We start from the raw sequence: 27,932 nt of genomic DNA, 5'->3' as shown, positions 1-27,932 counted from the left end.
AAATAAATGTTTTTCTTCTTATCTACTCAGAGCAAATAGGTCAATATGTGTTTATTTTCCCTTCTCTACATTTTCCGACAGCTGCCACTGGAGCAGGTTAGGTGGAATACACATATTTATTGTTGCATATTTTGTTTTGTGCAGTGAGAAATCAATAGATTCCCTAGTAAATATTTGCAAAAGGAAACCCAGATTATAACATTTTGACTTGTGAGTGTATCAGTGTCACTGTGTTCAACTAAAAACTAATGTTTAGGCTCTTAAATAAATAAAAGCTTGAGGAAAGAGTCAAAGGTCCAATCTGGCTTGGAGGTCATTTCTAATTTTACTAAACCAGATTTTTGAACTAACTCACCAACGGGACAATAGATTATATAAAGAATAAATTCATTTTAGGTTCAAGATGAAAGGCAAACAGCTTTTTTCATTCCTGAAAGCCAGACATTACCCAGCTGGAGAAAATTACTGGCACATACATGTATGCCTCCAGCAAATTACCGAGGTCACAATGTCTAATTAATGACAGGACCCTGGCTAACGAGCCTCTATAATTACAATTAGAGTGCTCTCTAACAAGGCTGTGTGATTAACAATTAGAACCTATTATAACAAGGGTCCCTCAATTAATACCTGCCACTAGGCAAGATGTGAAGACTGAGAGAACAAAAAGGGGATGGGAAAAACAAGAATCCAAGATATAGAAGGGGAGTGAGTGAATACAACTGTCTGTTTTGAACCTCCAGCAATTTTTAAGTATTTAATCAAAGGCATAAGATGTACTTTGTTCATTGATCAAATAGCAAGCCACTTCATCAAGGTTTATATTTCACATGATGTGGAGAGCTAAACCTCTGACTGATATTTAATTTTCTTCATGTTGCAATAATGAAAGTGTGACAATATAAGAAAATTTCATTATCCATTTAAACAAGCAGACATTTTCATCAGCCAAGAAAATGAAAGACAAACAAGTTCACATTTCACATGGAACAGCTCTGAATGCTGAGAATGGAATCTTTTTTTTTATTACTAAGCTAAAAGGAAATGCTTTTTTCCGATTACAATTTATGTGATGCAAGTTTTTGGAGAAATGATCAACGGCATAATAAGCGTGGACTTAATGTGTTAATCACCAGATATGGGTCACAGAAAACCCAAGAGTGCAGCTGGACTGCTGTGAATGTTTTATAATGCTAAGTGGTTCCCTTTACTGCTCCTAGGGGCCTTCAGCTCCGCTTCCCCCTATCTGCTAGTTAGTGCTGCTAACAACAATGTCCCTGCTGTGAGTCAGGCCCTGCCCAAATACTTTCTGTTAATTACAACTTTGGAACAGGTAAACAATCATCACAAAAACACACTAAAACTAATACAATCTGTCAGCGTTGATATGTTTTAAATCTTTTTTTTTTTTTATGTCTTCTCTAAACATCACTTCTATATCTTTCCGTCATAAAGCTCTAATTACCATTGGCTTGAAATCTGGAAAATCTTGAAGCCAATAAACCACAATGATGTATGAAAACACAGCTGCAAAAGTAACACACACCGATTAACAAAAAAAAAAAAAAAAACCCTGCCTAACCAGGGTGTCTGAGGAGGCACATATGCCGACATGCGATAGCTTATGGTTTGCTATGCTTGGAAAGTTGAGTATGATGAAATGCAGTAAAATGACAATGATTTTCAGCTGTTTCTTCTCATGTTAACAAGGCCACAGAGAAATTTGTCATGCTTAACTGAAAACACAGAAAGAAGAATCTCATTTGTTTTTGAAAACATTTGCAACCAAAGAAAATGAGTTTACACTGAGTCTCATATTCATGAGTAGAAATTGTTTCTTATTTAAAGGGAATATACTAAAGTCAGAGATGAAACCTACACAAACAAGAGAACAGAAGACAGTCAGGTGGAAGGGAGAGTGAGAGGAATACTCTACACTACAAGTGGTCTGTTAACCTATGATGTCACATTCCAACAATAAACTCTGCAAGGTTCCCATAACAGTAAATTGATTTGACATAATTAGCTATACATTAGTTTCACATCAGGGCAAAGTTGTGCTGTGGTGAAAGTGGTATGTAAATTTTCCTGTCCCATCTAGTTCAATTTCCATGATGAACTGCAGCTGAAAAACAGCATGAACATTTTTAACTACAGTAAAGCTCAGCCGAGGGCTGTGAGATAATACAGAAGTAATTAAAGTACGCATCAATAAATAGTTGTTTACTGTTTTCACTATATATAAAGATAAAAAGTTATCATACAAAGCTAAAATTATTCCCATTTAATTTACTTTCTATTCAACTCTTCTTCCTACAGTAACACTTACCACCTGTTTAAGCAAAGAGTCTTACATCAGCCTGCTTATTTCATATCTGGATAAAATAACTCATGACTTTAGTCGTGACCAAACTTTGTAAATTACCCAAACTCTATAGTTCAAAGCAAAAGCTTTTTGCTTTTTTATAAATTATGCAAACTTTCATAATAGTCCACCAGCTGTGTGTGAAGAGGGCTTGGAAGTTGTGACAGTTAAAAAAAACAATAAATAAATTATATCAGAGTGGAGGAGGCAGGGCACACAAGAAGAAACACAAAGCGAGGGCAGAGCTCTCTGTAGAGAACCTGCAACCCTTACAGATTGACAAATTGTTCTACCTTATTTGCTCATTGTGTGGAAAGCTTTAAGCTTATTGAAGAGAAAATGGATAATGTATAAGCATGTCTCTGAAAATATACTTTAGTGAGAGTACGAAGTCTTTTCGAATAAAGTCATAGGCATAGCAGAGAAAGCAGCTCATGTTGTGGGACAAAGAAGAAAAATCATGGATATTTAGCCCCTTTCACAACTGATGGTTTATTTTCATTATAGTCTTCTCACAATGTATAATAATGTATGTTTAAAATATTTCACATTAACTTGAGAATGACACTAAAACCATGAGCCTTAAAAGTTCCCAAATAACATGAAGCAATAACTTAACAAGTCTATGCAGGTTATGATGCTATAAGCAATAAATATTTAATCAACATATACTGGCCAGTCCTACTGCCAACAGACTGAGTTGGTTGCAGATTGTTCAAAAGCCGGCCTGAAAGAACATAAGAGAAAATAAATTAAAAGATAGAGTAAAAAAATGTCCTAAAAGAAAGAAATAATTGCTCCTGAATATTTGTACCCTATTCCTGTATTTCAGTTTGTCAAATAACATTGAGAGATAAAAAAAAAAAGAAGATTCTAAATCTTCACAGTCTTATGAATGTTGTCAATTTTCATTCCTACCCAGAAAACTGTGAATAGAAGGTGAAACATTTAATTAAAATTTTTTTGAATCGATAGGAAAAATGCAGCCAATCTATTTCTGACCGACGCTGTTGTTGGACCACGAGAAAAAGCACAGAGTATAGAGCCTGTTTTTGACCGATTGTGAAAATGCGAGTGTATATAATCAGACAGAGTGTGGGGATAATCAAGTGTAAAATGACTGGAACCACAGTCTGTTGAGCTGAGTGAAGCATGTTGTTAACCAGAACTAATCTGATAGGCCTTTAATAACAACAGCCCTTCAAATGCACAAGTTGAGAATCTGCATTTACATTCCATTAGTGCTATTTACAAAGGGATGACAACTGAACCAACACAAGGCAGATTAGAATAATGATGATAATGTATGTGTGTGTGGTAGTTAGCCAAACTGAATCAGTTTGTGTTTCCCCTGAGAAGCCAATGATTGTAACTGCTGCTTGGGTTGGAGATGAAATGTATCTGGCTTAAACAACCCTGTGATATTAAGTGATCAACTCCCTCTTTCTTTAGAATCCTGTCCACACATGTATTGTCAGTCATTCTTTATTCTAGTACTTATTAACCCAAACATCACTAAAAATTAAAAGGAAAAAGATTTTTCATCCAGATTCCCAGTTGGCTATGCAGGCAGAGGTACCAGGTTCTTTACGGTAAATCATGTCATTCCACATTATGTCTCAGCATCTTGGTTTAGCTGGACAACAGGTTCGCTCTCTCCTCGATTCCCTAACACCAGAGCAGAGAGAGCTGTGTTTGGAAAGGTTTTAATAAGAGACAGTGACTGAACGATCATTCTGGGATTATAACCCAGAATTATTTTCAGTTCTACTGTATATTAACATGCATGATCACTATATATTGTTTGTGTAGCACTGAGGTGCCAATGTTGAGGGGTTGTCATTGTTTCTGTTGTACAATGCTTCGTCATTTGAAAACATTTTCTAACTACTTGGGTGATATCCATTCCCATATTAGTTTTAAGCCCTAAGCTTAAAGTTAAATATGTTACACAGGTGCTTAGATTTCACTAAGGTTTGGAATGGCTGACAACATTCACCAATTAAAGAAAAGGAAAAATGAGATTTTGCATTTGACTGCTTTAGTGAAAGGACCTCAGTATAACCTTTGACTCAGCTTTCACTCTGTAGTTTCATGCCAAAATTGTAGATCCCCACTGTTTCCTATCACAATGAAAGTTTGCCAAGTTAAGTTCTATTGTGTTAAGTTGAAAAATGTTATTCAGGCTTTTATTCCTTGACTTTAAAAAATTCAAATTCATTGTTCAGTGAACAAAGCCTCTTTGGATTCTCATCATATTGTTCAGAGGATTCCTGCAAGGCTCCTGACAAACTCCTCTAATTAGTCATATGTCACACTGTTGTTATTTCAGTTGAAAAGGCGTCCAATTAACCTCAGAGTCCACTTTAAAATCTTGGCTTTACTTTGTGAGCTTTACAAGCAGCAGAATACTTCAAAGAGCATTAGCATCCATACATCGCTACATGACCTGCTGTGTGTGATTCATATATATCAGCGATCTCTCAAAGAGGAGGCACCTTTTTACAAGCAGAACTAATGCTAAATGGACTGAATTTACATAACGCCTTTACTCAAATCTATCACTGAAAGTACTTTGTACTAGAGATGCTTTAAAAAAAAACACACATACACAAATGGACAAGCCTTCATAAACCAATATGGAAATTGTTAGGCAATGTGAGATTTAGTGGCTTGCCCAAACGCATGTCAACATATGCCAGGAGGAGGCTGGAATCAAACTTCCTGCTGCAGGCATTCTCGTTGGCTATGCAGGCAGAGGTACCAGGTTCTTTACGGTAAATCATGTCATTCCACATTATGTCTCAGCATCTTGGTTTAGCTGGACAACAGGTTCGCTCTCTCCTCGATTCCCTAACACCAGAGCAGAGAGAGCTGTGTTTGGAAAGGTTTTAATAAGAGACAGTGACTGAACGATCATTCTGGGATTATAACCCAGAATTATTTTCAGTTCTACTGTATATTAACATGCATGATCACTATATATTGTTTGTGTAGCACTGAGGTGCCAATGTTGAGGGGTTGTCATTGTTTCTGTTGTACAATGCTTCGTCATTTGAAAACATTTTCTAACTACTTGGGTGATATCCATTCCCATATTAGTTTTAAGCCCTAAGCTTAAAGTTAAATATGTTACACAGGTGCTTAGATTTCACTAAGGATTGGAATGGCTAACAACATTCACCAATTAAAGAAAAGGAAAAATGAGATTTTGCATTTGACTGCTTTAGTGAAAGGACCTCAGTATAACCTTTGACTCAGCTTTCACTCTGTAGTTTCATGCCAAAATTGTAGATCCCCACTGTTTCCTATCACAATGAAAGTTTGCCAAGTTAAGTTCTATTGTGTTAAGTTGAAAAATGTTATTCAGGCTTTTATTCCTTGACTTTAAAAAATTCAAATTCATTGTTCAGTGAACAAAGCCTCTTTGGATTCTCATCATATTGTTCAGAGGATTCCTGCAAGGCTCCTGACAAACTCCTCTAATTAGTCATATGTCACACTGTTGTTATTTCAGTTGAACAGGCATCCAATTAACCTCAGAGTCCACTTTAAAATCTTGGCTTTACTTTGTGAGCTTTACAAGCAGCAGAATACTTCAAAGAGCATTAGCATCCATACATCGCTACATGACCTGCTGTGTGTGATTCATATATATCAGCGATCTCTCAAAGAGGAGGCACCTTTTTACAAGCAGAACTAATGCTAAATGGACTGAATTTACATAACGCCTTTACTCAAATCTATCACTGAAAGTACTTTGTACTAGAGATGCTTTAAAAAAAAACACACATACACAAATGGACAAGCCTTCATAAACCAATATGGAAATTGTTAGGCAATGTGAGATTTAGTGGCTTGCCCAAACGCATGTCAACATATGCCAGGAGGAGGCTGGAATCAAACTTCCTGCTGCAGGCATTCTCAAGGCAAGCCTGTGCCAGCAACTGTTTTTGGTTTATTAGGAAAGCACAGTCTATGGAAGTAAATATGTGCCGTCAGAATTTGAATAAAAAATACCTCTGAAATTTGAATGTTGTATATTAGTGCTTACTTTTTCAGTATTAAAATAAATTCAGAATATATTTTTAACCTAAAAAAAAATTCAATGTCATTATTTTTGCAGTAAAAAAAAATTCGGTGTAAATTTTTTTACATGGTTGCAATTTTCAGTTATTAAAAAAATTCACATTCCTATTTCAAAGTGATCAAATTTTCAATATACATATTTTTCACAGTTTAAATTTTCAGTGTTAAAAAATTCAGCATATAATAATTTCATCTTTTCAAAATTCGTTGTGCTCAAATTCGGTCTCAAATTCACCGTCTAAAAATTCGCTGTCTCAAATTCAGCGTCTAAAAATTCGCTGTAAAAATGGCCAAGGTTACTTCAGGTCACAGACATTAGCAATGGATGTCCGATTCCAACATCCACATAATCACGTGACACAACCGTCATATTGAAGAAATACCAGCATCACCCAGGCTGGCGACCATGGAGGCGAACGCAAACCCAACGGTGAGTTTAATGCTTTCATATTTCTATAGTATATTTTATTTTGTGCATGAAGTTTGATACATTATCTTAAAGCCTGATTTAAAACACGGGTTGGGCCGTTGTTAATCTTACAAATTGTAGATTTATTTGTGTTTTATATAGTTTCTATAATTTTAATGAGAGAAGAGCACAGTAGGATTGCCATCCCTTTCAGTAAAATACTGGAATCGCCCGTAACGAGAGGCCGATTTGTTCGGTATTTCTGTATGTCCGACAGTAACGCCTATCACATGCATATAAACATTTAGTGTAACAATAATTACAAAAATAAAACACAAGACATGTTAAGCTCAGCTAATGTGGCGGGAGCTAGTAAGGACCCCAGAACGCTGGACCATTGATGATGTCACGGTTGCCTAGAAACACTAGGGTGCAAAAGAGGGTTAGCAGTCGTGGTGAGCCGCTCTCAACCTGCGCCTTTTTAAAACGCGTCCTCAACCGATACTCTACCATGTCCTAGCAAAGATACAGAGGGAAGACACACATGCCAGGCTGAACAGTGTCAGTGAGGATGAATGCTAGCAAATGTAAAAAAAATTAAGAGGGAAACTGAAGAAATTATACTGTCTCTTTATTCTTTAAAACTTATGGTACTGCAGTTTTAGTTTCTCTAGTGAAATAGAATGACACTTTCCATCTGCTAGATCCTTATTTTAATTTCTGAAAGGTGGGAACCCTACAGCACAGAGCTTTCCTGAGTAAAAGTGATCATTCTCATGAAGTGTAAATTTCTTTTTAACTAATCCTTTTTCAACTGCTACTTTGTCTTTTATATATTTTGTGACTACAGGGTAGTCAGGATGCTATTGTTGAATCTGCAAGCCACTTACTTAATTTACTAACTGAAAGACCACGGAGTGGAGGAAGAGGAGACATGATGAAATTCTGGACTGGATGGGAAAATCTGCCAGCAAGTCTGTCTGTGGAGATTGTTCGTGGAAACTACACCACATGCTACAAAACACTAAGAATTCCTTGTCACTACTGGAATTACAACTCTTTCAGTGAGGATTTTGTAGCATGCATTTCCTCTACGCAGTCTGGCTTTGGCTTGCTTTGAGTGATTGACCTGTTAAAAAAATAAAATAAATAAAAAACAATCTACATTTAAGCTGTAGCAGTTCTTTGTTTGTGAATCAGTTTGTTAAAACAAAACAGTTTTGTTGAAATGTAGAATCAATTCAATTTTCTGATTTTGTCAGATCACAAGTTCGATACATATGTTTAAATGTGATCATATGTATTACTCATTAGAGCGACAACATTGCTGTTACTCTAATTTCTCTAGTTTTGTCAAATTCAAAACTAGAGGAACTAGAATAACACAATGTTCAGAGTAGATATTTCATTTCTCTGAGTCAGTACTGTTTGTACAGGCAGTTTTAAATATGAAACTGAAATTGTTTTTTTATGCAAAATTTTATTGAATGTACTTAGATGAGTTCATATATGCTTTAGGTATTAGAAAATAAACAACATAAGACAAAACTTTTTCTGATTCTTATAATTGAAGTAATGTAAAGCAATACAAAAATGTACAAATGTACCTAATGGGTTCCTTTTGAGTAAAGAAAAAAAACAAATTACAAATTTAGAACATTTTTGTTCTCTGACATGTCTACCATAAAAGCACTAAAATTCACCTCTGTGGTAACATGATCAGCATTTTGCTTTACATTTCATAAATGGTGAATTTTTAAACTGCACGGAAGCGTATTGCTGTCACAGGAAAAAAATTGAGCGCTATCACGTCATATGTATCTTATTAAAATGTGATAGTTATCTTGTTAAAACATGATTGCCTTCTGGTGATTTTGGTTGCTTGTTTTACAAACAGCCGTTTGCCGTTATTCAGCTATTGTTATTAAATAAAAATCTGAACATAAAATGTTCAGCAAATACATCTGAGCCTCCGTTATAATCTTTATAACCTCTGTCAAGGCACCGTGGGGTTCAGGAATTGGATGATGTGTACGACCAAGAACCCAGAGCAGGTTAGGAGTCATGTTGCTTCAGTTCGAAGTGGGTGATTGTCCCAGCCACTGCAGAAAGTATCCAGATCATCCTGCAGACATGGCAGGAAGACATAATGGCAACAGAAGAGGAGTGCTTCATTTGAAATGTCCAGGTATCCCTCTTCTTTAAGGTAGTGTAGCACGTCATAATAGATGCACGTTACAGCCGTCCACAGATCTCTCCACAGTCGCTCAGTCCTTCAATTATGGAGTAATAAACGATTAAAAACTGCCCTTCAAATCTCATCATATTGAAGACCACACAAAGCTAATGTTACTATAGACATTCAAAAGCATCACATATTGAAACTTGTCATTTGTACAAACCTTTGATTGTGCACACTCTTCCCAGATATAAAACTGCTTCTTCCTGCTCCAAACGATCACGGAGTCTATCAAAAATATGATTCAGCAAAAGTTCCTTGAAAAAAGAAAAAAAACATTAAAAAAATTGCCAGTAAAATAAAAAAGTATTTTGACATCAGTAGGTCAGCATTGAGAAGTCACAGTAATCTAAATTAAATTATGATATTTAATCTAAAATAAGTTAACAGATGTACTTACAAGCATATATTTTCTTGAAAATTAGTTAAAATCAACTGAAAAAACAAAGGCGGTTGTTTATAGTGTTGCTAGGTAACAGAACGAGGTTTTAGGCAAAGTAAAAAGAATGTAAATTAATATTGTATATCAACAATTGTCAGATAAGAGAAGCAGTATTTTGGATGATGTTGTAATGAAGTCACCTGAACAATACGGTAGCTGATCAGAATGGGGTTGTGGTTATAATTAATGTCGGAAAGTGTTCACAGCCCCTCTTTGAAGCACACAAGGCAGCCATATTAGCGGTAGCATCTCCTGAAAAATTACGACTTTAATTTTTCAGGAGACTGAAAAAACACTGCCTGTCTCAGTCTCACCTAAGACAACATACAAACAACCCAGAATGTCGCCACCCATCAGTTCTCTTTAAAGATTCTAGACTTGACCCAAGTGGTATTTCTTTTTGAAATAAAACTGGGGAAATTGGACGGGACAGCGGGAGGGGCTGGGGTGCTAGGAGGTAGCAAGATGTAATATGCCGGCACTACACGGTGTAAGATTAACAACGGCCCAACCCGTGTTTTAAATCAGGCTTTAAGATAATGTATCAAACTTCATGCACAAAATAAAATATACTATAGAAATATGAAAGCATTAAACTCACCGTTGGGTTTGCGTTCGCCTCCATGGTCGCCAGCCTGGGTGATGCTGGTATTTCTTCAATATGACGGTTGTGTCACGTGATTATGTGGATGTTGGAATCGGACATCCATTGCTAATGTCTGTGACCTGAAGTAACCTTGGCCATTTTTACAGCGAATTTTTAGACGCTGAATTTGAGACAGCGAATTTTTAGACGGTGAATTTGAGACGAGAATTTGAGCACAACGAATTTTGAAAAGTTGAATTTTTATATGCTGAATTTTTAACACTGAAAATTTAAACTGTGAAAAATATGTATATTGAAAATTTGATCACTTTGAAATAGGAATGTGAATTTTTTAATAACTGAAAATTGCAACCATGTAAAAAATTTACACCGAATTTTTTTTTACTGCAAAAATAATGACATTGAAATTTTTTTTAGGTTAAAAATATATTCTGAATTTATTTTAATACTGAAAAAGTAAGCATTAATATACAACATTCAAATTTCAGTGGTATTTTTTATTCAAATTCTGATGGCACATATTTACTTCCATAACAGTCCCTACTGGTTTGCGTCTTTACTTTGAAAACTAATAAACAACACGTTCAATGAAAAAATAGTAACATGATAAATAATTGTTACAATTATTTTATGTGTTTTGACATTATAAAAGAGGAAAAAGACAAAGGGAATGTGGAAATGGAGTTTCTTTATTTCTGCTTAAGTGAAATAAAACTTTATCAATTTCTTTTATTTCCCAAAGATTGCAGCCACTTCCTTGAAAAATCTTTAAATTTATTGAGATTACTTTATTTCTGATGAATTCTTATACGCCTAACCTTTTCACACAGCTATTTTTATGAAAACACAAGATACAAAATTATTAATACTATAATATTAGTACCAGTTTTGATATATTTTAAATTAATAGCTAGTTTACTTTGACGAGTGATGTTTATTTATCTTTAAACTGCAGTCACAGCTTTATTTAGCAAATGAAGATAATTAGAAATACAAAACGACTAAAAGTTGCACACACAAAAAATATAATGAACATAACACAGATGTTCATTATATTTTTCGACAGAATGAAGAAAAGATGGATCTGTGACAGCAAATTTTCATCAATTTTCATGTATCTGTTTATTATGCAGTGTTGAAGAAACTATTGTTTAGGTAAGGAGGTATAGAAGTTTACTAATAAAGTTATTTTACCTCTGACAGAATCTATATTCAGACCAGTTAGGTTCTTTTCAAAAACTTGGAATGTTTGGCGTTAAACTTATCATGGAAATTTGTGGCAATGTGGATTTTTTATTTTTTGCCATGTGTCTCCTTAATAAAGTGAGCTAATGGCTCTTTTTCACTGAGCGGAAAGGCAAGGGTGGGTGCAGTTTGGTATGATGGAATTTAAGACAAAACTAAAGGCAGATGGAGAGTTTGCAACAGACTCAAGAAATCTCTCTACTGGAGCGAAAGATCTGCTTCCAACTCTTAACTCTCTGACCTGATGTTTTACTCATTAAAACTTCTTCTTAAAACTTACTTTAATGAATCTGAATTGATAGAATGCAGATTTCACTTTCCTAATGCAGTATCAGATATGAAAAACAACTTTTCCTACTTCGTTATAAAATGTATGTAGTCTATATATATATCAGCATGCTTGACTGACATCTACGTCTGCATGATCCAGTGACCATTTGTGTCCCAACAGGTGTGGCTGTCTAAGCCACGAGTATTTGTCTTGGATATAGTCTGTGTGAATTATCACCTCTAATGAGAACATTAACACTCTCTTGTTACATTACAGCTTTAATCCCCCTTTCATGGGCCAAACCTAATAAATTTATTTGACACCGACTTATTTTGGCTCCCTTTGTCTCTTCTTGGTACTTATGTCTGTCGCATTGAAAAAATGTAATCTCCAACTTGAAGTGGAATCGATAAACAACACAGTTTCACTAGATCAATAAACTCCAATGTTGTCTTCATAAACACTGAAATTGTTGAAACTGAATATTTAGGCTTGCAACTGCCTTAAAATTTTATTCTTTTACTGAATGATTTTGAAGAATCAAACCACTAACATATTTGGGCAATGTTGTAAATGTGTATCCATAGTAGAACTTGCTTTTCAAATAATTTCATATACGTAATTCTTTTTAAAACCCACTGCTGATAATGCGACTACAGCACCTGCTCTGATCAGGCTTATTTTCAGCATGGCACAGGCACTCCAACGACTCAAGAGCTGTCTTTAGTTACCATGGTGATACAGTTTCAGACCAAACAGTCTGGGTTAAGCTCCAGTTTTGCTTTTTTCAGTCTTACTCATGCTCAGATCTTGTGTCATTATGATTATAAGAAAAGCTGGACGGCAAAGCCCTGAGGGTCCATAGTGTATTAAAGCTGTGGTGCAGGCCAGACATAGCAGAGCAGAGCAGTGTTGCATATGTTCGGGGGGATACGGGTCCCCTTGGGGGCAGCTGCCCAACTGGCACCTCCAAAGGGGTGGGGGCAGTCCCAAGAGAGCGCCCCCCAAAGGCTAATGTATGTAGTGTTTATCATACTGCTGGTATGCGACACAGGTTGATCTTTTAGAATGCTGTTTGAAATAGAAAAACATTGTTCTGACACTTTGTTTTTATTGGCCCTTTTCAAAGTTTGGTATAGGATTGATAAAAGTAATATTCAGAGAAATAGCCAGTGTACGCGCTGCTGCAGCTGCGCTAAGGATGGAGAGACAACTTACAGTTACAGGAAAAATGTTTATCCGCTGGCATTGGTGGCTATGCTAGCTAGCCTGCACCAGGCTCTGTTGTAGAGTAGCAGAGAGAAAGTGGAAGAGTGTGAGAAACACATACACAAGGGTGATTGACAGAACTCGGACCACTCCAACCTTTCGCACTGATTGGCTCTGATAAAGTGGTGTAATTTTGTAGATGACAGATAGAGGAGGCAGAAGAGCTAATTTTTTTCAGATTATTTGTCTCATATTATAATGACCACTATGTCAGTTTGATGACAGTTTTAAAAAACATGTAATTTTTTAATAAAGTTACCTACTTCAACATTTTAAAAAAGACACTTATTAAATTTGTACAATAAGGCACTTCCTACCAACAAAAATAATAACCGTAATTAATTATATTGTAAATTTGTGTTAATCTCAAATGCTTTTGTTATTACAATATTTCTGAATATTGTGATAAATGAAACACATACTGTGATACGTCAAGACCTGTCAAGCCCATCCTGGTGCATCTCCATGTCATAGAGTCTGTACATTGGGATGAAGGGTGTCAATTAATTAGTTGCTTAATTTTTAAAGATCAGTTGCCCATCTGGGGAACAAAGTCGAATGTTTCAGTGAGGGAACTCATGTGGTCAAATCATGAGCTGCATTAATCAGAAAACAGATCAGTCTGCCGTCAGAAAGCCAAGGGGAACCACAAACTCTGTCAGTGCAGATGGAATATCATTGCGACTGCAGAAGCAATCTTATTATTTCAGTTGCACTTGCTTAAGTTATGTAGCAGTGGTGCATGTGTGTACTGCAGAGAGGTGATACTCATACAATGGAATCCAAAAAATCCAAAAATGTCCAAAAATGTGGGACAACCTTGAGTCACCGATGATCAATTCTCATATAGAATTGGATCAAATGCAGTTGGAGCAGTATTTACCTGAAGTACAGTGTCTTCTTGTCAAATTTAAACACAAGCAAAAGGGATATTAAGTGATACTTCAGAGCATAATTAAGCTGCTTATTGATGAGGAGCCTTTAAGATTACATGCCAGTAAACCCCAGAATCCAGCTGGGTCAAAATGTACCAAAGATATTAGACTCACCCAAATATGAAAGTAATATAATTTTTGCATTTGACAATAATGTCTAGGAATTATTCTTTGATAGACAACACCACAGGGAATTGATGAAGATTAATATTTCTTGCAGAGCATTGCATCATAAATTTATTTTTCAAATAATAAATAATGAATAAATACAAGCAGTACAATAAGACGCATAACTGAACCACCTGAATAACATTCTGTTACTGCTAACTGCAAACAGGCAGCATTTAATGCTTGTTTACATATTATATACAAATTCTGTACTTACATACACTACACTAGAGTAAAATCTGATGACTTTTCCACGTTCACAGCCAGTCTAATCTATGGAGAAGAGCTGGTGGCTGTTTCTTACATTATGGAAGAGGTTGGGTAATCATATCAGTACAGGATATTTGTTTTAAATTACGTCAAATTTAATTTAAATTTTCCCCCCTCAGGCAAAGATCTCCACAGCCAAAGCTAAATATTCATTCTGTCTGGTTTTCTGCCACATCTCCCAAGTGACGGTCGTTTAACAATTGGATAAAAAAAAATAAAAAACACTTTACATTTTGCAATAAAAGTAATCCAGACACATTAACAAGAAAGAAATGTAAGAAAAACAAACACAGCTCATGTTATGTCAAAAGTTGGCCAAGTTGTTTCTTAGGACTGGAAATAATATTCACATTCTGGAGTCCCAGCATGAATCTTATTGAGAAAATGTGGAGGAAGTTAAAGATTAGGGCGATGGATAGGAGGCATTCAAACCTCAAAGACTTGGAGCTCAAAATCAAAAATAAACTGGATATAAAAGGTAGAAACATGCTGAAGTTCTCACAGCAATTATAGAAGAAGTTTCATTGCTGTACTATCAATGAAGATTTTTGATATTTTTCCACTGATTAATAAGGAGAGTATTTCTCATCATGCCATTTTGTTAACTAAAATGCAAATGAAAAACTCATTTTCCAGACTCATTTTGCATTATTTTATTAAAATGAAGGAGGCATCTGTAAAGTTCACTTAAGAGATGCATCTCTCATTTTAATCAGAAACATTTTGTTGGAATTAGTATGGTTTTAAATCTACATCTGCAAAAGGAAGTTACTTAAGTAAGAGTAAAAAAGTATTTGGTAAAAAGTCTACTTTGATCAAATTATTAATCATTTAATATTTGAAAATCACATCATGAGATGGACCAAGCAATAAAGTTTAGTGGAAATTTTGGTATTTAAAGGACCAAAATTACCATAATTCACATAAGTAAAGAAAATAAAATCAGGCAAAAGAAAATTTTCTAAATCAGATTCTTTCAATAACAAAACTTATGACACTAAAAAAAGTTGCAAGCGTATGTCCTTGTTGTTTTCATTCAGTGATAAGCATAGTGAATAAGAGAAGAGTTACGTCGTAAAGAAAATACTCAAGTAAAAGTAAAAATACTCCTAAAAATAATTTAAAAAAAAGTTATTATAGTAAATGTAACTAGTTACTACACAGTTCTGCATCCAATCACACGCTCACCTCCATCAACAGATCGGCATAAAAACGGTGTTTGACTGAGTGTTATTACCTTGTTTCCAGAGGCACATTGCTACCCAGCACCCAGCTGTCTTGCAGCGGGACGCTCTCGGGGGGCGTGGTCTGCAGCTCGGCTGGTGATTGGCCGGCCACGGGAGCCGGGCTTCCAGAAGGAGGGGTTAGTTGGCGTGAGGAGTTTAGGTTCTGGCCAGCGTGGTGCGTTGAGCTCAAGGCTTGGTTTAGAGCCGTTACTGAGGGCTGCTGGCGGTGAGGCGGTGGCACGGGAGGCAAGGTGGAGCCATGGTGGTTTGATGGTTGTTCTGTTAACAGGAATACAGAGAAGTTTTTGAGGAGTCGCTACTATTTAGTTAATCAACTTCACAATCAGCAGCCTAACATCAAATATGTAGGAGAATTTCAAATGGAATCAATAAGCCAAAACAGCAATAAGTAAATAAAAGAAAGAGAGAAATGATTATAATGCTACAGTGTTTAATACTGTGATAAAATTGGGCCTCACAATGGAATAAAACTTTATTAAAACTAAATTATTTAATAATTCACAAACATATTTAATACGATAAAATTCGCATTTATATGGTAAAATTCAGTCAACCACAGCTGCCAGTATTTTACTGTAAATTAGACACGTTTGTTTTTTACAGTGCATGTAACTACTTCATACAGTTTGCGCTGATTAGTACAAAATTAACTTTAAGGTTAATAATGTGGAGCATTATATAATAAACAATCACAAACTATTTGTGTTTATCCTAATCATTGTACTTCCATCATGTTGTAATTTCTATGCGCATTTAAATTTAAATTAAAAATTTAAATGACCAAATAACAAACGTTTGGCCATTTAATTGAAAGCCAGAACATTTTGTATTAGGCATTCAAAGGTTTTGTTACATTTTCCATCAATTATTACGTAATACTGCTTTAATCATGTTTTATTACATTTTAAAGACCGATTTTATTACATTACAACATACTGAAGCATTATTACATAATGTGGCGTTACAAGAATGATACTTATTGAGACCTGAGAACATTCCCAGGTTCTGAATCTCACCTCCATCAACAGATCGGCATAAAATGTTTGACTGAGTGTTATTCAGAGGCACATTGTCTTGCACTCTGCGTGGTCTGCAGCTTCTGGTGATTGGCCGCCACGGGAGCGGGCTTCAGAAGGAGGGGTTAGTTGGCGAGATTTAGGTTCTGGCCAGCGTGGTGCGTTGAGCTCAAGGCTTGGTTTAGAGCCGTTACTGAGGCTGCTGGCGGTGAGCACGGGAGGCAAGGTGGAGCCATGGTGGTTTGATGGTTGTTCTGTTAACAGGAATACAGAGAAGTTTTTGAGGAGTCGCTACTATTTAGTTAATCAACTTCACAATCAGCAGCCTAACATCAAATATGTAGGAGAATTTCAAATGGAATCAATAAGCCAAAACAGCAATAAGTAAATAAAAGAAAGAGAGAAATGATTATAATGCTACAGTGTTTAATACTGTGATAAAATTGGGCCTCACAATGGAATAAAACTTTATTAAAACTAAATTATTTAATAATTCACAAACATATTTAATTAATAAATTCTGGAGTTATTATATGGTAAAATTCAGTCAACCACAGCTGCCAGTATTTTACTAAATTAGACACTTTGTTTTTTTACAGTGCATGTAACTACTTCATACAGACCAATTGATTAGTACAAAATTAACTTTAAGGTTAATAATGTGGAGCATTATATAATAAACAATCACAAACTGTTTGTGTTTATCCTAATCATTGTACTTCCATCATGTTGTAATATGTGCATTTAAATTGAAATTTAAAATTTAAATGACCAAATAACAAACGTTTGGCCATTTAATTCAAAGCCAGAACATTTTTAATCTGATTAATCATCATCAATCTGAAAATAATTGATTTTAAGTAGCAGATGTGTAAGCAGTGTATGTTACTAACAGTGTTTTTGTTTACTGCTGTTCTAAATCCAAATGTTAACATGTCATTCCAAAGATTACAATAAACATACTGAGCATTATTGATCATATGTGTTTAATGTCATCTGAGACAACTGAGAACACTTTCCTCCAGGAGTTTTAGCTTTTAGGAGCCTCTGGTCTTTTTTATTCCCAAACTGCATGAAGAAAGTCTGAGGTTTTCATGGCACTAAACGACAAGTAAACAACTGGGATATAAACATTTCTTAAACCTTGAAGATGGTCATGGTCACTGGTGCGGTGACAGGAAAACAGAGAGGTTTTGCATTTTCTAACGGTAACAAAATACAGCGGCTGCACATTTAGTTTGTCACACTACACTAAACAGCTCCAACTGTCCAAAAAATGGTGTGTTATTGTGCTTTTTAGGTCTCATAGAAATGGATGATGGTTGACCCACCAAATCAATAAATTAAGCAGATTGATACAGCATACCTACATCAGGTAAGTGAGATCTAAATAAACAACTTTGCAAAACTCCCAACTTAAATAATAATAGAATTTTAATGAAGGGCTTGAGAAAATAACCTGATTTTTTTATTAGCTGCATGGAGCACAGAGACAGTGCTGCCCCTCCTCCACATGTTGCTGTACAATGCTGGTCGGCTAGCTCCAGCACTTCTCTCTCTTTTTATAAAATTAAATGTGTCTGTTTGGAAAAGCAGGCTCAAACAGAGAAGCTGATTATTTAACCAGATTATATCAGCTTGTTAAAGTCCCAGTGTTACTGTATAGAAAGCAAAGTGGTGAAGTAGCCTATTTTTCTTTTAGCAATAAGCAGATTTAATTGGAAACAATTAAAAATTGTTCTTTATTCTGTTTTTGTTTAAGATTCACAAACGAAATCACATTTAATCAATGTTCTGAAGTAAAATATAACTATGAATCAACAACAAAAGGAGTATTTTTGCTTTTCTCTTTTAATTTTGAGTTACATCATATCAAGGTATATATTTATGTGTTAAATGTTTGCATAAATGGACTGAAGTTATGTAACATTTTTCCAGTCAGTCAAAGCACTTTACACTATTCACTGATTCACACGCGATACACAGACAACTTGGGGTTAAGTGTCTTGCCCAGGAGCTCATCAGTTTGTGACAAGACCTTCAGGTTTCAATGCAGCTGCTGAACCACAGTCACCATGTGAAGTTAACACAATCATAAAACCACTCATGCCTATAACACATTGCTCTGTTCAGCTGCATTTTTTTGGCGATACACCAGAAAAGAGCTGTATCTAGTTGTGCAACCCGTAAAAGGGTCACAACTCTAAACTAAGACAGCTAACTGTTGAGGTGCTCCTGAAAGCTACAAAAGAAAATTGATTGTTTCTACAAAGAGAGACATAACAGACAGAGCTGAATGAGGAGCAAAGCTATTGTTAAATCATTTTGAGGCTGTAAATCATAACCTAAATTGCCCAAACACAGTCTATCTTGCAAAAACGTTTGCCAAACTGAATTGCCTTTGTACTTTAACATATATATTAGATTTCTGATTGCTTTGGAGAATGTGTCTTATTGCAGCATGAATATAAATACTCTCAGCTAAAAAAAGATTAAAGAAGGAGACATCAAAAGTGGAAAAGGAAAAGTGCAACAGACAGCAGCAAATGTATAGAGAAATGTAATGTTGGGAAATGAATAAAGATTAACATACTACAAGGAAGCTCGTTTGCATGTGTTCAAAATGTTTTGATTATTAGAAAGCAAAAAGCTGCCCAGTAGGGGTTTGTGAGTAAAGCCCCTAACATGTAAAGCATCTAGCAGAGAGGCTATGAAAAACGAAGGCAGTGAGAAGCCAGCATAAGGTTACTGTAATGATTAGCTTCCATCCTGCAGAGAAAACAGAATAATCCAGTAAAAAAAATAACTTGTGATGTTTAAGTCCAGAACAGCTACACTTTTGACCACCAATCATTTCTAATGCTCCTTATTGTCGTCATCACCATCATCATTGAATTAGTGAAAAGAAGAGAAAGGCGGAACAATTTCAAGAGAACTGCAGAAACATAAATCAGGTAAATCACCTGAAACAAAATGAAATAGCCGCTTTCTTTTCCTGTTGACCGCTCCAAGTGCTTTTCAGCCTGCAAAGCACGTTCACCTTTTAATGCACACACTGACTCAAAAAACAGCTCTGACATGGAGTTCACCGTTTTCCCCAAAGACATTTCTCCATGTGGTGAGAGAACCTCGACTCAAGCTGAACTCTCATGTTTATTTTCTTTGAGACATTACAGTTTGGTTAATGCACTCTCAACCTGTCTAGTTCTGTCTGTTTTTCTGTTCATTCCAAGCATTTTTAGTTCAGTCCAATCATAGGAAGATACTGAAGCTAATCAGGGAGGCTCTTGACAGGCTCAGCAACACTAATTGTGCTACAGGAATTTCTAAGAAGTACTAGGATTGTGTAAAACCTCCCAGAATCTTAAGACAAAATGTGCAATGGTCTGATAAAAACCAAACTGGAACCACTGAGTAATAATTCCAAGTCAGATATTTGGCACAAAAACAACACTACAGTCAAACATGGCATGTTTCTCCCAGTGGAGCTGTGTTTTTTTGTCAGGGCAGACAAAGTTATGAACAGTTCCAAAAAGCAGTCAGATTTGACCCAAAACCTGGAAAGCTGCAGATGAAGAAGGCTACATTTTTCAGCATCAAAGTGAGTCCAAGCATAAATCAACATCAACCAAAGAATGATTTCATGAGAGGAAAATTAAAGTTTTGGAAAGGCCTAGTCAGAGTCCAGCATTAAATCTGACATGAACTGAAGTGACAGCTGCAAAGCAGAGAAGGCAAAGATTACCAAGCCAAGACGTGGGACGCTGATAGACTCCAACCACAGAAATCTGTATGCTGAATCAAAAGGCGGTCCAACAAAGACTAAGCTTCAGCAGACTTATTTACCCAGGTTGTTGGAGATTTTGATGTGTTTGCCTCCAATAGATTTATTTCCTTTTCAGTTGGACTGTGCAGGACAAATGTCACATTAAAGGTGAAAAAAGTTTTCAAATGATTCATCATTTTCATTTATTAAACTCAAAAGCCTGGGACTTTTTCAGGGTTGTGTATACTTTGAGAGTCCCTGTACGTGTCTCACCAAGATGTTGCAGAGAGAGCCGTAAATTTGATTAATATATAGGTCTCAGTCAGAATTTTGAGCATGGCCGGTTCCTGGTTTAGTTAAAAAATGGATTAGAATATGACTGTGGCTCTTTAGGAACTACTCTTCACCATTTTCCTGCAGGTATATTCTTATGCCAATCCTCCCGCCTTACCTCATGAGGTTTTCACATCTCATACCAAGCAATGACAAAAAAAAAATAATAATAATAAAAAAAAAAAAAAAATCAACTAACCAGCCTCTTTCATTCCTTTTGTAGTGTAAAATCAAGAGAAAGGAGTAACTTTCTTCCTCTGGAGTATTTTCCTGCCCAGTCTTGTTTGGACACTCTTAAACAAGAGTGTCTAAACAGAACTTAAAACTTGGACAATAAAAAACAAAAATAACATGAATTTCTCTGCAGGGCCTTTGAGAAGTCTTCTGGGGTGCTTGAAGAGCTCTGTGCATTTCCCATTATGTATTGCAGAACGTGGGAGTTCTTGACTGCTTGGAGCATGTATAGATTTCCTGTGGAGTGAGGGAGCATATCTGAACCTGAGGTTCTGCATGGGGGGTCTGGTAACAGGAGTGGGAAATTACCCTAGACGTGTGGCTTGAATGCAACTACATGACTTGATCAACATCCTAATCATGCCAGCAGAGTGCTGAGTAAATTCTCCTGTGGCTTTCTCAACAGTCGACAGTTATGTGTATCATGTCCTGCAACTGCAACATAAAAAGATCTCACCATGCAGCAGAAATGAACAGTTTCCTAAAAATAAAGACAAAATACAATAAAATATACCTAGTGATTCATTTAGGAGCATTCAAAAAGTAGTCAGTACACCCTGCACTTTGGATGGAGCTTCCAGCAAGGGAGAGGAGCCAACAACTCCAAGTTGTACATACAGAATGGAGGGTTTCCCTTAGAGCATCATAAGCCATCAGGCTTTGCTTGCCCCCCCCACCAGGCTAAGAGTCATTGTTTCATATGAAATAGGGTTTTTTATACTCTAGTAACAGTGACAGAAAAGACGGATTAAACTAGGTTTATAGTTGACACCCGCTTGGTAGCCTAAATTGCTATTCTTTCAAAATTATCATGCCTGCTCATGCACTTTCATTTTTATTTTTTACTTTTAACATATAACAGAAAAACATGGTTGGACTGCAACTTTCCTCTTCAACTGAAACTGATGGTGAAGGTGCAGAAACCAACCACATCAGCCCCAAGAAATGTGGGTAATTCAAATATATGTGGCAGAACCACTGCAGCGTGGCTGGAAAAGCAGCTTATTTAGCAAGCAAAGGTTAAGTGAGCTTTTGCAAATTAGCTGCTTTCCAGATTGATACAAACATTTTAGAAAACATAATCTGACTTTAAGGGAACCTTAACAACACATCCTTGTTCAAGTTTGACCACAACTGAACAGATTTACACAAAAGTAAGTATTCCTATAAATTAGCAAATATTTGTCATAAAGGTAATTTTGTTGCAAAAAATGTAAAAACAGATAACCTAGGTTTGATAAAACTGTCAGGGAAGATGACGTGGAGGTCAGTGTATGTGTTAAACCTTCTCACTTTTGATGGAAACTAGATAAGACAATGCAGAAGAGCAGGTACGCTGAGAACAGAAGATGACACAGGATGTAATTTAAAAGTTTCTGAAAGCCCAACAATTGGCAGTGACATTTAGATGAAGTAGAATGAGAACAACATAAAGGACAGAGGCACTCAGAGAGACAGACAGCAAGAAAGAAAGAAAAAGGCAAGGCAGGAATGAGACGCTCAGAAAAAGAGGACATAACCGATCCAGTAGAAAGTAAAAGAGTCACTGACATACTAAGAGAGGTCGGTACAAGAGTTAAGACTCGTGTTTCCTGAAGCATGAAAACTCATTCCACCTCTGGACTCCGAGCAATGAATGAGGTATAAGACAGTCCTGCTTCCAAAGCCAAGGCAGTCTTTGTTGTTATTAGATGGAAAACACCTCTTCCTGCTCAACAACCAGCATAAGAAAGCAGGTAAACAAAAATAAACTGGAAACATTAGACATTAGGGTACATGTCCTGGAACAATATCATTATATTGTAATGATTACAAACATTAAGCATGTTGCTGTTTCCATAGAAAGGTGAAAATCTGATTCCAACTCACTGAAAAACACCACTCTAAGTCTTTATACAAGGCTCTGCACATCAAAATGTGTTGCAACGCCAGGAGTGGACAAATCAGAAATAATGAAAACATGATGCGTCTTTTAAATATAAACTTGTTGACAAAGGGCTCTAAATTCAAGTCCATTGACAAATATATATTCATAGAAAAACCGAACACAAAGCCAGAAATTCTGGGCTTTGTTCCAGGAGTCAAAAAACCACATTCTCAAAATCGATATATGATAATAAGGGAAAATGCTTCCATCCAGCAGAGCTCTTCATAAGACCAGAAATGGTAATAACAGCAAGTCAGAGGGAGGCAATGCTCGTTAGCTGGTTGGAAATAAGCAGCATGAAAAAGGTTGGATGACTTTTTAAAACACAGCTTAAACGTTGGAGCTCTGTTGTAAATAGGAACATGGAATGGAAACAATTACTGAAGCTGGTGCTCCTGATGCTGCAGCCTGGACATGAAGTCATGACTTTGGCTCTCTGTCCTGCCAGGATTATTATTTCAACCTAATGATGACATATGCTGTGACTTTAAAGTACATGTATGGCCATGTGTGCACAAGTCATATTTCTGTGCATACTTCTGTTTTCCTGGGAAAAGGATCCTTCCATCCCCTGAGCTATTGTTATTATATTACTCCGTGAGAGTTGGTGGACCCATATGGTACCTGACTGAATGAATCAGTCTGATCTGTATTTCAGACCTGCAGCTCCACAAAAACATCATATACACACAAAGCCTGGGCACTCAGTACCTGCAGCATGGTGCACACAAACCTTCAGGACCATCACTGAAATACATACAGCAATCAGATCATAAGACCAATAGGATTCCTTTTAATTGCAGTATAGAACGCTTTACATCTAGTCAGTTTCTGTTTATTTAAATCTCTAATTCTATTTTCAATTACATAATGCATTAATTCCCATACATAACACCTTCTTATGAACATTTTGCAAATTCTCTGATTGAGGTTGACCAAACAGGCCCTATTAAGCACGCCTAACCTACACCTCATTACCAACTGTGAAGTTGTGAGTGTCACAAATTAGCAGAGCCTTTCAGAGCTGCTGCTCCATTTCAGCCCAAAAGAAAAAGCTTTTTAACACATCAAAACGCAACAAAATTGCAATTAATCACAGCTTTCTGTTATGTCCAGAACTGTAACGGCGGCACTTCTCTTCCACAGAATAGCCACTAAACTATTCCAGATTCTTTCTTCAATAAATATGTTTTGTCCTCAGTTTTTGAGCAGATACAGACAACGGAGGGATGAATGTGGATATTGTGTGGAATACATGTTTTCAGAAATAACCTAAGTTTTTAGGACTCAGAATCGTAAAAAATATGATTAGGAAATCAGCTTTGCAAAGTTTCATTGGCAGCTGCTGCTGACAAAAAATTTTTTGTTTTTGTTGGCTTTGATGAATCCTACAGTTATCCTGCAAGGATAAGCAGAAGTAAATGATGGATAGATGAGACTAAGTCCTCTATCATACCTCAGCACAAGCATATTGAGTATTGCAATTTGTGTTTTATGGTCAGAAAACAGAAAACAGCACAGTCAGATTTAAAAAGGAAATGCATAATTAAATATACAAAATTATTTATCTGATGATGAGGGAGTTCAGGTATTAATTTTTTTACTTGTAACAAAAGTAGATTATTTACTTGGTAACTTTTCTGGATAAAAGACCTGCTGGTAAGGTGCCTATATATACCAACTGATCATTGTTCCAGTTCATGTTTTCTCTACACACCAACAAGAAGTCACACTTCAGTTTACTAAGACTGAAGTCAGAGATTACTACAAAGATGTAGCTATAACTTCAATCACCCTTAACACACACTCTTACATGCAGCTTCTTTTTTCTCCTTGAAATCATAAAGTCAGGAATATTACATAAAAGTCTTACGGATACTTGACCCATTCTTGTTGTGACCTAAAAAGTAAGGTTATGTCCTTCGGTTATAACCTGAATTCATTCTGCAGACAGTACAGGTAATCTGAATTTAAATAGGGGGAGAGTGTCAATGTTATGGATGTCTGGTGGGAGAGAGTTCCAGAGACTGGAAGCAGACTGGGATAAAACTCTGCTTCCCACTGTGCTGAGGCGAGCAGAGGGAACAATGAGGTGGATAGGAGAGGAGGATCTGAGGTAGCAGACAGAGACGATTAATGTTGCGTCGATGGAAATATGCACAGAGAGTGATATTATTAATGTGAGATGTGAAAGACAGGGAGACTTTATGTTAGGTTCCATGTTTTTCTGTGTATTTATTTCTAGTTTCCTGTGTCCCTGAGTCTCTGTGTTGTCCTGTCTATCCCCTTGATTAGTTCCCAGGTGTGTCTCGTCCCCTGATTACCTCATGTGTATTTAGAGTCACCTGTGTCTGTCTGTGTTGTCGGGTCCTCGTTGATTGTTGCCTGAGTCTGCCTGTTTTGTTTGTCCCGCTGCCTATTCTGTTGCTACCGGTGTGAGCCCTGGCTTCCGCTCAGCCGTGCTGCCAGAATTTTTGTGGACTTAATTTGAAGCAGAAATTATTATTAAAATTGCCTTACCTCCGCTTACCTGGGTCTACGGCGTCTACCTCACCTCACACCACACATTTCATGACAGAAGGACCCGACCAAACCGAGGTGAGGTACGCAACCATCATGGACCCAGAAGTATTGTGGGATACGGTTGAGGACTATGTGGCAGTTGTGGCTAGCCCATACTCTGCCCGTAAACGCTTAAATATAGCCACGCGCATGGTCCTCATGCTGGACCACTGGATCCCTAGACTTCCGCATCTGGGGCTGGTGGAGTTGCAACAGGAGGCAGAGTGGCAACGCCTGACAGCCATAGCCGTTCTGAATGGTAACCCTCTGCCTCCCAAGCCGGACTATCTCTCCGTCAGCCCAGCCCCAGCATCTCCGGAGCCCGTTCCTGCCGCCGCTCCAGCCGGCGCACCCGAGCCCGTTCCTGCCGCCCGCTCCGGCAGCGCGCGAAACCCCGTTCCTGCCGCCCGCTCCAGCGGCGCCTCGTTCCTGCCGCCGCTCCAGCGGCGCACCTGGCTCCCGTTCCTGCCGCCCGCTCCAGCGCGCAGGCTCCCGTTCCTGCCGCCGCTCCAGCAGCGCCACCAGCTCAATTCCTGCCGCGCCGCTCCAGCAGCGCACCGAGCCCGTTCCTGCCGCCGCTCCAGCAGGCGCTCCAGCAGCGCACCGAGCCCGTTCCTGCCGCCCGCTCCAGCAGCGCACAGCTCCGTTCCTGCCGCCCGCTCCAGGCGCTCACCCCCGTTCCCCCCGAGACTCCTAGTGCTCCCCCCGAGACTCCTAGTGCTCCCCCCGAGACTCCCTGTGCCAGTCCCGAGACTCCCTGTGCCAGTCCCGAGACTCCCTGTGCCAGTCCCGAGACTCCCTGTGCCAGTCCCGAGACTCCCTGTGCCAGTCCCGAGACTCCCTGTGCCAGTCCCGAGACTCCCTGTGCCAGTCCCGAGACTCCCTGTGCTCCTCGTCGCCGCCCCCGTGCGGCCCTAGAGACTCCTCGGCGCCGCGGACGGCCGCCGGACCGCCTCCGTGGTTCCCGCCTCCTGCGCCGCGGACGGCCGCCGGACAGCCTCCGTGGTTCCCGCCTTCAGCGCCGCGGACGGCCCCCGGACCTGCCCCGTGGGCTCCGCCTTCAGCGCCGCGGACGGCCCCCGGACCTGCCCCGTGGGCTCCGCCTTTTTTGCCTCCGCCCACCCTGTGGGTAGTTTTTCGTTGTTTGGACTCTGGCCCTCCTTCCAGCGCCCCTCCGCCCACCCTTGTTGTGTTTGAGTTTTGGACTGTTTTTGGGCGTCTTGGAGCCGCCCTTTGAGGGGGGGGTACTGTTAGGTTCCATGTTTTTCTGTGTATTTATTTCTAGTTTCCTGTGTCCCTGAGTCTCTGTGTTGTCCTGTCTATCCCCTTGATTAGTTCCCAGGTGTGTCTCGTCCCCTGATTACCTCATGTGTATTTAGAGTCACCTGTGTCTGTCTGTGTTGTCGGGTCCTCGTTGATTGTCGCGTACCTCAGTCTGCCTGTTTTGTTTGTCCCGCTGCCTATTCTGTTGCTACCGGTGTGAGCCCTGGCTTCCGCTCAGCCGTGCTGCCAGAATTTTTGTGGACTTAATTTGAAGCAGAAATTATTATTAAAATTGCCTTACCTCCGCTTACCTGGGTCTACGGCGTCTACCTCACCTCACACCACACATTTCATGACACTTTAGAGTTGTCAGTGGAGGGGGAAATACTGTCTCTTTTGGATAATACCGATTTAGGAAAATACTGCCAACGGGAAGAAGGTATATGATGAAGAGTGGGGATTCTAGGACAGAGCCCTGAGGCACGCCAGATGTTAGAGGAGAGGAGTGGGAGCTGAAGGACTTAAGTTGGATGAACTCAGTGCGACCACTGATGTAGGAGATGGCCGCACTCTCTCTGCTTTGCACCATACTGCCACGGTAAGCACAACAACAACCCTGCCTAACACTCATGTAAGTGGGAGAATTTTTTTCTTCAATTTTTTACAAGGAGGAAGAGAAAAAAAAACATACCTCATTGTTCACATTGCCTATAGTGCAGGACTGATTAGGCAACTCTAGAAAGCGCTGAGTCGCTCGCCAACTGAAATGCATTTTCTTGTTTTGTAAGTATAAAGTAATAGCCTGAAATTAAGAACTGCACAATGCCTTTGGAAAGTATCCATAGTGATTAAACTTTTTTTCACACAACACCCACAAACTTCAATGGGTTGTATTAAGAGTTTATCTGACAGACCAACAAAATGGGTTCATGCTTTTCAAATTTATGTAAATATTTGTGTAAATATGAAAAGCATGGTTTGTTAGAGAACATTAAGGAACACAAATCATCATAGAGATCAAGGAACTAATCAGACAAGTCAGGGAGGAAGTTGTTTACTTTAAAGCAGGGGTAGGTTAGAAAACAGTGTCACTGGTGCTTAAATCTACAGCTCAGCTGGGGGAATCTGTCAACACGACAACTATTAATCCTGCAAACTATAAATTTGGCCTTTGTGGCACGGTGGCAAGAAGGAAGGCATTGTTAAAAGAAAGCCACAGGAGATATGACTTGCAGTTTGCCACAAGCAATGTAGGGGGAAAGCACAAACATGTGG

General features: G+C 38.0%; 1 protein-coding gene across 11 annotated transcripts in view; it reads right to left on the bottom strand.

Moving 5' to 3' along the window:
• Positions 1 to 27,932, bottom strand: part of LOC122829151 (teneurin-3-like) — a 314,256-nt gene that overhangs the window by 120,167 nt on the left and 166,157 nt on the right. For all 11 annotated transcript variants that reach the window (XM_044113478.1, XM_044113472.1, XM_044113474.1 and 8 more), the window contains one exon: positions 15,547 to 15,814. In XM_044113478.1, coding sequence (XP_043969413.1) covers positions 15,547 to 15,814 — 268 coding nt within the window. The remainder of the gene's footprint in view (positions 1 to 15,546; positions 15,815 to 27,932) is intronic.

The sequence above is a fragment of the Gambusia affinis genome, linkage group LG04, assembly GCF_019740435.1.
Source record: "Gambusia affinis linkage group LG04, SWU_Gaff_1.0, whole genome shotgun sequence".
In the NCBI taxonomy this organism is placed as follows: domain Eukaryota; kingdom Metazoa; phylum Chordata; class Actinopteri; order Cyprinodontiformes; family Poeciliidae; genus Gambusia; species Gambusia affinis.
This window is presented reverse-complemented; position numbering and strand designations above follow the sequence as displayed.